At 42.3% G+C, this 12,062-nt stretch overlaps 1 protein-coding gene across 1 annotated transcript; it reads right to left on the reverse strand.

Moving 5' to 3' along the window:
* Positions 1-3,094: 3,094 nt before the first annotated feature.
* On the reverse strand, positions 3,095-8,007 carry LOC123442462 (actin-interacting protein 1-2). Its single transcript, XM_045118512.1, has 6 exons — positions 7,534-8,007; positions 6,748-6,909; positions 6,358-6,544; positions 5,457-5,882; positions 4,420-4,827; positions 3,095-3,670 (listed from the first exon to the last, which is right to left on the reverse strand). The coding sequence occupies exons 1-6, from the start codon at positions 7,923-7,925 to the stop codon at positions 3,410-3,412; spliced, it is 1,836 nt and encodes a 611-aa protein (XP_044974447.1). The 5' UTR covers positions 7,926-8,007; the 3' UTR covers positions 3,095-3,409.
* Positions 8,008-12,062: the final 4,055 nt, after the last annotated feature.

Raw genomic sequence — 12,062 nt, forward strand, 5'->3', positions numbered from 1 at the left:
TGCCAATATTGCGGGTGGTCATGATAGGATGCGGCTCCACATACTCCTTTTGCTCGTGATACTCTTTCAAATCTTCTTCCAATACGTGTTCCCTTTTGCTCGGTGCCGCATATTGGATCAATTGTTATGGCCAACCAGGATTTAACAACAAGATGTCGTCAAATCTTGAGATAGCCGGACCTTTTCTTTCGCCGTCTCGCTCTGCTTCTTCTTCTTGCTTGGATTGGGATCGGATGTTGTCCCAACTTCAAATGCGGTGGTTGTCTCCAATTCATAATACATTTCTGTCGGATCTTCATTCTCATTGATCATGCTTGACTAGTACGCCTCCTAGATGATCATGGTTTGCAAGCATTCATCATGTGCGAACTAGTGGTACTAGCAAATATGCCCGTGCGTTGCAACGGAAAACAAAAAACATTACGTCGTAGCCAAATAAATATGGCTCAATACCCTGATATATGAGTGTCCTCTATTTTTTTATTTTACCAAGATGCCCATCATATTACCAATTATCTTTTTGCCACCCTCATTGATGATAGCCGTGGTGTTCATGTTATCAAATTTTGCCGATTGATGTCCACTTATCTTTTTTTGTGAAATGCATGGACAGTTTTTTACTCAGTGAACATTTTTTGATTCGATGAACTTTTTCGTAAATGGAGTACAAAATTTGAAATTCGCATTTTCTTGAGTTTATGTGAACATTTTTTAAAATTTCACACACATTTTCTTTAAATTTACCTATATGTTTTGAATACATGATCATTGTCAAAATCTTGAACGGTTTATATTTTCTAAATATATTTTTCACAACTGTGAATTATTTTATGATATCCGAACAGTTCTATAAAATCATCAACATTTTTTAGTCCGTGAAAATTTTATGATTTCCTGAAACATTTTTTAAATTACCAAGCATTTTATGATTTCATGATTTGTTTTTCCAAAAGTCGAAACTGTTAAAATATAGAAAATAGCGAATTAATTTATAGAAGAAAAACAAATTGAAATAAGAAACATTATATATTTTCCAGAATATATTTGTCAAAATTGTGAATTCTTTTATAATATGCAAACAGTTTTTTGAAAATCATAAACAATTTTGAACGCGCAAACATTTTATGATTTCCTGATCCTTCTTTTAAATTCCTAGACATTTTACGATTTCATGAACATTTTTTCTATGTTTTGAATACATGATCATTTTCAAATCATGAAAGTTTTATATTTTTTGAATATATTATTGGAAATTCTGAATTCTTTTAAAATATGCAAACATTGTTTTCAAATCATCAACATTTTTGAATCCGCGAACATTTTATGATTTTCTGAACCTTCTTTGAAACTCCCAACATTTTATGATTTCATGAGGATTTTTTTTCGAAACTCAAAAGCTTTTTAAAATCATCAGCATTTTTTGAATCCGTGAAAATTTAATGAACATTTTGAAAAAATCCGAATTACATTAAAGAAGGCAAAAAAGGAATTGAAATAATGAAACAGAGAAAAGGTGTATGTTAGAAATCGAACCTGGGACTCTCCCCAGGTGGAGGAGCAACGCTTAGCCAGTACACCACACAAGCCATCCTTGTTTTTAAGGTCTCAGCCTTCAAGTAACTACTCGGACGATGACTCTGACAGAAAAGAAACATAATCGTTTTCCTCACTTATGGATGACATAGTAGGAAAATTAATACAACATTGAGGGTAATTTCAATGACGTACGACAGAAGCAATCCACACTTTATTATTAGGGAGAGATATGCAAACATTGAACATTTGATCGGACAGGAGCAAACAAAACATCACTCTACCGAACATCTCGAGTGCAGCCGCTGCCGGTGCCCGTGCTCATCGGCTCCTGAACGAGCCGTGGCAAGTCACATTCGTCGACCGCCGACATCTGCGTAGGTGAAAAGCTATAAAAAATGACCCAGCGAGCCGTCGAATCCTCCTCTGTCCCAAGGGTGCCAGACGGCATAACCCGCGTGGGTACTCGAATGGATGGGGTGCGGGGAGCCAGGCGTGGCGGGGGAGACAACTCCTCGAGCATGTCTGCACCTCTTGCGACACCGCCACCGCCTCCCTCTCTCGGTGCCGACGACGCCACATCTTCCGGACGATGTTCTCCCTCTTACAAGACGCGATGAAGGAAGGGACGCCGGCGGACCAACCAGATCCGAAGTAGAGGAACCAGAAGAACACTGACCTGCGCCGTGCGGCAGGGGCAATGCAAAGTGGTGCAAAGGTGCCCGGCACTATCATGACTGGACAGGTGGTACATGAACCCCTTTTCTATTATATCTCTAGGCTAGACTAGATAGAAGATTTCATCAAGTTGGGTTGGAAGCCCCAACGTCCGGGGCATGTTTCTTTCCTTTCGTCGCAGGGTCATCTCATGCACTCTTTTCAGCTGGAACTTGTGCCTTGCTTCGCAGTTCGCACCAACGCCATTGCCATGAGTGTTCTCTTCTCCTTCTCTTCTCTTCTCACACGGCATGAGCAGATGGTTAAAACGACAACAAGCATGGTCCACCAGAAGTACACAAAGATTATTTATTTTTTATTATTTGTAGAGAGAAACTTTAGACGATGCAGCGTTGTTCTGAAGGAAAAAAAATACCAAAAATAAAAAATATCAGAGCCAGGTTTCGATCCTGGGACCTGTGGGTTATGGGCCCACCACGCTTCCGCTGCGCCACTCTGATTCGTGCGTGCTGCTGATGCAATCCCAACCTACTTAACCTTTCGCGACCAACGACACAAGCACACGATGCCTTGCGTACGTCCAGGATGACCATCGTGCCCTTGGATCAGTGCCGACTCCTAAACATAACCATTTAGTCTTATTACTATAACAAACAAATATAAAGTCACTTTCCTGCAAGACAAGCAAAATTAAGCAACAAACCAAGCTAACACCCGCATGACAGGTGATACAAACTGTTCATTCTCGAAACTGGCTTTCCCCCCGCTTTATATATAAAGCAACACCGAAAATGCAAAGCATTCATGCGGACGGCACGGCGAAGCAGGAGGGGGGGGGGGGGGGCACAGAGCACATGTGTATGATGATGATTTCATGAAAATGGAAGCACATAAGTTGTCTTAGTTATTAACAACCACTCCACTCCAGGGAGCACACGGAAAACAAAATGTCACAACACACCATCACCCCCTGTATTCTCAGCATCTCACAAAACCAGACGGCGCGTGGGAAGGAAACGATGACCGTAGGGTTCTTCCTCAAAGCACACGAAAGAATCACAACACGGAGAAAAAGAAAAAAGGAAAAAAAAACAGACTAGAAAGCGCCGCCACCGCGGCCTGAGGAAAACAGCGACCGACCATAGCGATGTTTCCTTCGATAGGCGGCCATTGCTAATTGATGAACGAGGATGCGCGCCTACTGCTGCGCCGCCAGTTTCCAGACACGGACGCACGCGTCCTCGCCGGCGGTCACCAGGGTGTCGTTGTCGGTGAAGGAGATCCCGTGGACCCCGCCGAGGTGAGCTCCCTTGATGGTGCTGCGGCTGGATGCCGGCTTGTCTACGTCGTATATGATTGCGCAGGTGTCCAGCGAGCCTGTGGCGACGAAACGGCTGTCGGGTGACCAGGCCAGGCAGTTTACCCGAGCTGTGTGGAACAGCATGTTCTTCACTTTCACCTGTCGAAGAAAATAATTGTCAGGCGCAGTGTTGATCCGGATAGGCTACACACGTTTCGGTTGGTAACAGTATTTTAGGTAAATCAGTAGTGGACATTGCTCGACTGAAATGTACTGTAATAGCCATATAGCTATCCTCCTATCCTTGCATTTCTAGCATATTTTCAGTAACCTGATGTCTAACGAACCTTGTAAAATGGTAATACCAAGGTGCTTCAGATAGCATTTAACATTTCAAAGTAGCCATACAAGGCATGGTAATTTGGTGATGAATTAAGAGATCGTATTAAATTAATAATACCAAATTCACAAGCTTTGTTTTGTTTACCACAAGAAACATCACTAGAGGCTTCTGTAAAAAGGCAAAAAAAATGGCGATCTGGAGTAATTTCTGCCTGAAAGCAGTGAAATTTAGGACCAGGACACTACAAGGTAGGTGCAAAATGGTAATTCTCAGAAGAGAGACGAAACGGTTGGCACGCGATCAACTGACAGAAAAATGATATTTAGTACCAGGACAACAAATTGGGCTATATTCAGGACAAGAAAAAAACTCGAGGGACAGCTAAAAAAAAGGAAAAAAATCGAGGGCATATGAGAAACCGGACTAATTTTAGAGACAACAAAAAAAATCTATAAATTTACATGCTACATAGGGTGATGTCTAACAAGTTGTGACCCAATAACAACAATAACAAAAAATACTGACATCCACTATGAAAATGATAAAAGTTATCAAATGACAGTACCTCTCGAGTTGCTCGATCCCATGCGACAGCTTCCCTGTTGGAATCAGCAGATGCAAACATGGAAACATCTGGCGAATAATGTATGGTAGTAATAGGACCCCGGTGTTTTTCAAGTACCGCTTCTTCTGTAACAGTATCCCCACTGATGGAATAGATCCGCAGTTTCCCATCTTGTGCACCCACGATAGCTTCAGTTCCATCAGGAGAAACAGCAGACGAAGTGATGGTGTAACTAACTTTGGTTGTGGAAGTGACGTTTGACTTGTTCAGCAATACGATCGCAGAATCTGTGGTAACCAGTGCAAGCTCAGGTTGTTGAAGTGCAATGTTTAAAGCATTTGGCTGACCCCCTACATCAGTTGACTCAGCATCTCCACACTGATCTCCATTAACAGGAATTCTGAAGACCTGTTTTCAAGGGGGGGAAACATAAGTTCATCATCATAACCGAGCCTAACCATTGCCCAAACAGAAAAGAAGGCATTGGAAAGCTTAAACCCAGTAGACGACTTCATCTAATGATAAAATAATACTCCCTCTGTCTCAAAATCTAGACCAAGAAACATCTTATATTTTGAGACAGAGGGAGTCTATACATGCCACATACCAACAGAACAAATATGTGCATTACAATTTTTTTGGGCATCTCAGGATTCGAGAATAAAAAAACTATGCATGAAGGTAGAAACAAAATCTTCATAGGCATTACTAAACTTGAATTCTCAATCCAGCAATTCCCAAGTGAAATGAATTTAAATCCAAGGACAGGTTTAAAAAAAAATCCCAGGATATCTAGCATCTGCTACCAACAATGAGATATATATGTATTAGAAGCATATCACATTGCTGACCAAATATGGGCTTCAAATGCAGGACATGGTTCTTTTGGTAAGCCTATCATGTCCTTAGACTAAGGGTACAAAGAATGATTATCACTTTGTTCTTAATCCTATGCATATTTCATTTATCCTGACATATATTCTGATAACAGTAAGCAAGTAAGCATATGGACCACCTTGCGTTTTCTTAGTTCTTACCTTGTTATCATACCCTGAAGTGATCAGCTCCTCTTCTGTGGCAACAAAGCATTTGATCTGGGTGTTGTTCTTACGAATCAACCTGCCACCATATCCAACACCCCGTATCCATTTTAAGATAACCCCATCATAGCTTGTAGATAGCATAGTTCTTGGGTTACTTTGAGGAAAAAGTGCCAGCGCACTAACAGTCTTCAAATGTCCTGCAAATGATACTGGCTCTTTGTCTGGATTGCTTGCGGAGAAGACATTAAATGTCCCACCAAGAGAGACTGTGACAAGATTATCATTCTGCCAGAGGCAACCCACAAGCATGTCATCGACACCACCAATACCAGTACAAACCAAAGTTCTGTTCAACGTTCCACTTGCATCCTCATTGATATCCCATACTTTCGCAGTTTTATCAGCAGAAACTGTTAGAACCTAAAGGTACGAACAACAAACAGAGTGACATTAGGATTAGACCTGAATGTACGAGCAAGAAAGATACCACCATTAAGAATAGGTACACATATCAAACATAATTAATTAGAGCGAGACAAACTGATTGATGGATAGCAAAGAGACATTAATACCGTTGAAGCACTATGCTAGCTAAAAATTGGATTGGAGTTTCAGCTGTAAACAATGATGCATGCACATCCTAGGTACATGATATATAATTCCAGGATTTGCAGATATTCTACCAACAAACAATAATATAGATAGACCATGTTTTATGATTAATGGCATTATGTTATGTGAACTGAATCTGTAGTTGGCTCTGCAATCATGCCTGACAAAGGAACTACACATTTCAACAATAGACCAAGGCCAAACTTGATAGACCATAAACTGGAGACATTAAGTATGGTTAATACAGTAATTGATATCAGGGAACAACTCATATCAAACTTACTTGTTTACTGTCAGGACTCCAGCTAACAGCATATATGCTCCCAGTGTGACTGCCTTCACTGGATAGCTCTCCAATCTTGTCTCCAGTTTTGCCATCATATATTAAACCCTTCTTATCTGAACTCACAGTAATAAACTTGGTTCCATCAGGTGCGTACCGGATACAGTTAACAAAGTTAGTGTGATCCCTGAAATTCAAAGAAACAGGAAGATGTGAAGTATATGTGTAGGTGTGCATGGCAGTAAATAAATTACAAGATGAAGCATCGGTCCATAACAAATGACAAGCAAACGCAGTATTTGTGAAACCTTGGGAGCCGAAAAACTATGAAAACACACTTTCCAGTAGGTGTTAAGTAATGAAATATGAATGTCAGCAATCACCGCTGACCTTATGGAATGTTTGAATTTGAATGGTGGTCCTTCATAGTAGTTTGCCAGAAAATCTTCACCGCATGTGACGATGCGGAATGGTCGGGTTGGCTTGAAATCGCAACTCAAAACTCTCTTTGAGTGCCCATCAAAGTCACCAACAGTGCTGCCAGAGTCCCACCTACGCATTTCGGAGAATTTAGCATAAGAATGTATACCAGGAGCGAAATAACACATAAGAGTCTCATGATAGAATGAACTAGAATGGCTGGTATGTCCATATGATGCCAACAGAAATGAGCATGATCACCAGACACTACTTAGACAACATTAATCAATAAACTCCACCCAAAAGGAGAGGGGGGCACGATCCCATTATGTCCTTCATAAATCACCCCAAGTGCCGGAAGGTAGTAAAATAAATCCTCATAGAATACATTCATCAATTCACTTCTTAGTGACAAACCATCACAAAATACTATGTTACCGACCTTCTGATCATATAAATTACAGGGGATCTATAACCCGATGGCAATGGCACCCACAAATCCACAATGATATGGAGAGGAACCATTCAAATCAAAATGATAATGAGAGGAGGTCAACCAATCATGTCCGTCGCAAATCACGGCCATATACCTTGAAATGAGATCTCCAGCGGAGCCATTAGCTAGACGGATTCCTAATTGAATGGACGGATCAATGACAAGAACAAATCGCGGATACCCAATCCCCAAATCCCTCCACGAGAGCGAGACCGGTACCGAGATGGATTGACTGGGAGGGCGGGGCGCGATCCGCTTACATGAAGGCGCGGACGAGGGACTTGCCCTTGCCGTCGCCGGAGACGACGATGCGCATGCCGTCGGGGGACCATCGGAGGTCGTCGACGCGGCCGGAGATGGGGCGGAACTCGGCCTTGAGGGCGCGGTCGCCGTGGCGGCCCCAGACGCGGACGCAGCCGGAGGCGTCGGCGGAGGCGACCCACTCGCCGTTGGGGGAGAAGCGGGCGACGGTGGTCGGGTAGGCGTGCTCCGTGTATGCCCAGGCGTCGAGCGGCGCGTCGAGGCGGCGGAAGACGACGCTGCGGCCGGAGCAGTAGGCGATCGTCTCCGTCTTCGCGTCCCCCGCCAGCAGGATCCCGCGCCCGCGCTCCGTCGCCGGCGAGCACGCGTACGTCTCCTGCAGCTGCGCCATTTTTGGCTGCTTGATTTGATTGGTCGATTCGGTTGATCTGGGAGGAGAGAGGGGGACGGGAGTGGACGGTGGTTATGCGGTGACGGAACGGAACGCCTGGGTACGAATGGCTGGGTTCCCTAAGGATTTCGGCTGTGCTGGTGACGTGTGGGGTCCACAGGTCAGTCGGGCCAATGGATGTGCAAAGAAAGAATATAATTATTAATTGAACATCAAGAGAGGATCGTCATTTGGTGAAAATAGTTGAGCGAGTATATGATTTTGATGGTCACTTCTCGGCATTACCGTGCGGCGGCTGTGCAAGCATGCAATATGTTTTCTTCGTAATGCATGCATGCATGCAATAATTGATTTGTAAATGAACGAAATTCAAAAACGTTTATCTCTTAAACCGTTAATTCGATCAATGATCTGTTTTTACTGTTGACTTTGTTTCGACGAAATCTTTAAAACTAGATCCCATGTCGACATATTTCGACAACTTTTTTTACTCGTACTTACCACATTTGTTACACTTATTTATCATATTACTTGTCTGATAAAAAATAACTTAATCGACATATATATTTAAAATTGCATATAAATATGACATCTCGACATAATCATACTAACAAACACAAACAACTTTTTATAGACGATTACGCGCGAAAATATAACAACTCAACATATTTACAACCGATGACTATAAGAAATCTTTTTTGTCATCGTTTGTAATATGACAACTCGGCATCGTTAAACTAACTAACACACAAAATAGTTTTCTGGCAAAGGTGTATGTAAATACGACAAGGTAGCATATTTAAATTAACAAACACAACCTATTACATGCTTTTTTATATCATGCATAATAGAAATTGCTACAAGGCTTTATACGAAACAACATTAAAAAGTGGCAATCAAGTTATTTTTGTCAGACAAGTAAGTGGTTAATATTATGGCAAATGGGGTAAAAAATGTGACAAGTATGAACCAAAAAAATATATTTGTCAGAACATGTCGACATGTGATCTAGTTTCGAAGAACTCGTCGCGAGAAAGTCAATGATGAAAACAGATCATCGATTGAATTAACGATTTTATAGATAAAACTTTTGAATTTCAAACATCAAAGGGAATTGTTGCGTTGTATGCTTTTTTCTTACGCTGCCAGCCTGTCATTGCATGTTGCTCTTTTTGTTACTTCTTGCAATGAATGCGTGCACACAATTTAGCGGGGCCGCTGTGTAGTCCTGTCCAAGAACATATAGTTGCTTACATAAAAGGGAAAGAGGTGGAGTTGTTAATCTTCTGGAGTCAACCATGAAACAAAAGAATTGGCAAATTTAAGAGAATAGCAAACGACGTGCAAATCATATACATCCCTGTTGCAAATCCAATTTATGAGAAGACAACACTGTTAGATAATGAAGCGTTCCTACTCCCTCGAGGGGAGCCGCATTGGTTTATATTGATAGGTTGCCTTGTTGTGCAAGGGATAGATACAAGAGTTTGAATACAATAGGAGATAGAGGAGATAAAGGAGGAGGTTGAGATTACAACGATATCTCTATATTCTAACACCCTCCCTTAATCTCAACTACCTAAATTAAGATTACTCTTGAACTCATCAAATGGTCGTGTTGGTAGCGCCTTGGTGAAACCATCCGCCGCTTGATCTTTGGAGGGAATAAACCGTATCTCAAGCTTCTTTGCTGCAACCCTTTCTCGCACAAAGTGAAAATCAATCTCTATGTGCTTTGTCCTAGCATGAAATATTGGGTTTGCAGACAAGTATGTTGCACCCAAGTTATCACACCATAAGCATGAGATCCGATTATTTTTAACTCCCAATTCTGCAAGAAGTGACTCAACCCAAATAACTTCAGCAGTTGCATTAGCCAATGATTTATACTCAGCTGCTGTGCTTGAACGTGATACAGTGGCTTGTTTCCTAGCACTCCAAGAAATAAGATTTGGTCCAAAGAATATGGCAAAACCTCCAGTTGATCTTTTGTCATCACTACAGCCTGCCCAGTCAGCATCAGAAAATGCACTCACAAGAGTGGAATTAGAACTTTTGAAGTGTAGTCCTATACCCATAATATGCTTTACATATCTTACAATTCTCTTGACAGCTGCCCAATGTGCAGAAGTAGGTGCATGTAGATACTGACAAACTTTGTTAACAACAAATGAGATATCTGGACGTGTGAGAGTTAAATATTGCAATGCTCCCACAACACTCCTATACCTTGTACTGTCTTCCTCTTGGAGTGGATTTCCTTCATATGCCGAAAGTTTTTCTGAAGAAGACAAAGGTGTAGGTACTGGCTTGCAATCTTTCATCCCCATTCGAGACAGAAGTTTAGTGATATATCTCTCCTGATTTAACATAATTCCATCTTGAGTTTTTCTGACTTCAATGCCTAGGAAGAAATGCAAAACACCTAGATCTTTTAAAGCAAATTTTGAGCTTAGATCATGGAGAAGAGCATTGGTGGCATTTTGTGAAGAACTTGCAACTATAATATCATCAACATATATAAGCAAGAAAATAACCACTCCTGCCTTGTTATAAATAAACAAGGATGTGTCAGCCTTTGAAGCAATAAAGCCAAGAGATTTCAATTGCAAGCTCAGTCTAGAATACCATGCTCTAGGTGCTTGTTTCAAACCATAAAGTGCTTTTTATCAAGTTTGCAAACAAAGTGTGGAAGTTTCTTACTTTCATACCCAGGTGGCTGTCTCATGAACACTTCCTCTTCCAGAACACCATGCAAAAATGTGTTCTGTACATCTAGCTGTCTTAGGCTCCATCCTCTGGACACAGCAATGGCCAGCACAAGTCTGATAGTTGCAGCTTTCACAACATGACTAAAAGTGTCCTCATAATCAATACCATAACGTTGTTTGAAACCTTTTGCAACCAAACGTGCCTTATACCTGTCAATGGAGCCATCTGCCTTCTTTTTAACTCTAAATACCCATTTGCAATCAATTATATTTTTACCTTTCTGATTTGGTACAAGATGCCGGGTTTTATTTTTCATAAGCGCAGAGTATTCTTCATCCATTGCCTTCTTCCATTTGGGATCATCAAGTGCACTGCTAACACTTGTTGGCTCTCCTGAAATACATATCATGCCATATGGTATAGTCCCATCCGTTCGTATTTTTGGATTGCGTATACCTTTTTGTAGTCTAGTCATGACTTTTGGAGATGCCACAGATTGGACTGCAGGTGCACTCGCCACAGCTGATCCAGAAGAGTCCTGTGTTGTTGCGGTTGGCACAGGGGATCCTGTGGCCATCGATGAGGCCGCCGATCCTGCAGGCGTACTGGGAGCAGCGGTGCGGCGCGGCACAGAGGATCCGCCCCCCGACCGTGACTGCATGCGCACGTGGGGCGAGGGAGATCCTGTCCCGCTGCTGTCCCCACCTGCCAACGATGTGGAGTCGCGGGGTTGGCTGGCCCGGGTGCTGGAACTGCCGCTGGTGGGAGCGCGATCCGAGGCGGATTCTCCCACGCGATCCAACGGCGGCGCGCGTGCAGGTGTGCCAGGCGCCGCCGAATCGTCCTTGTGATCTGTGCCAGGCTCTTCTTCTTCTGCCGCATGAAATATAAGATCGTTTTGATCATTTTGAGCATCGTTTTCGCCAGGAACCGGCACATGCATAAGAGTAGGACCAGTACCAGCAGGAATATCATCATATTGGTTAGTACAATCATCACCCCCATGATCAAAAGACCGAAGATGTGTAGGGAGGAGAAGGATTTCTTGGCGAAGAAGTTGACCAACATTGGGATGAAGTGATGCAAAGGGAAATACGGACTCATCAAAAACAACATCCCTAGATATGTAGACCCTACCAATAGGAATATCAAGGCATTTAACCCCTTTATGCATAGGGCTATAGCCCAAGAAGGCACATTGTTTAGAGCGGAAAGCAAGTTTGCGTGTGTTGTATGGTCTGAGATTGGGCCAACATGCACACCCAAAGACACGAAGAGAAGGGTAGTTGGGTGTAACACCAAGGAGACGTGTCTGAGGTGTTTCAAATTTGATGACTTTGCTTGGAAGTAAGTTGATGAGATATGTGGAAGTTAAAAAGGCTTCATCCCAAAATTTAAGTGGCATGGATGCATTGGCTAATAGGG

Source organism: Hordeum vulgare, chromosome 3H (genome assembly GCF_904849725.1).
Source record: "Hordeum vulgare subsp. vulgare chromosome 3H, MorexV3_pseudomolecules_assembly, whole genome shotgun sequence".
In the NCBI taxonomy this organism is placed as follows: Eukaryota; Viridiplantae; Streptophyta; class Magnoliopsida; order Poales; family Poaceae; genus Hordeum; species Hordeum vulgare.

Bases quoted from the DNA above. Each gene is read 5' to 3' on its own strand.
- LOC123442462 (XM_045118512.1), bottom strand. From the start codon at position 7,925: ATGGCGCAGCTGCAGGAGACGTACGCGTGCTCGCCGGCGACGGAGCGC. The intron at 6,910-7,533 runs GTAAGCGGATCG...CGAAATGCGTAG, and splicing joins TCCCTCGTCCGCGCCTTCAT to GTGGGACTCTGGCAGCACTG. The intron at 6,545-6,747 runs GTCAGCGGTGAT...TTTGAATTTCAG, and splicing joins AAATTCAAACATTCCATAAG to GGATCACACTAACTTTGTTA.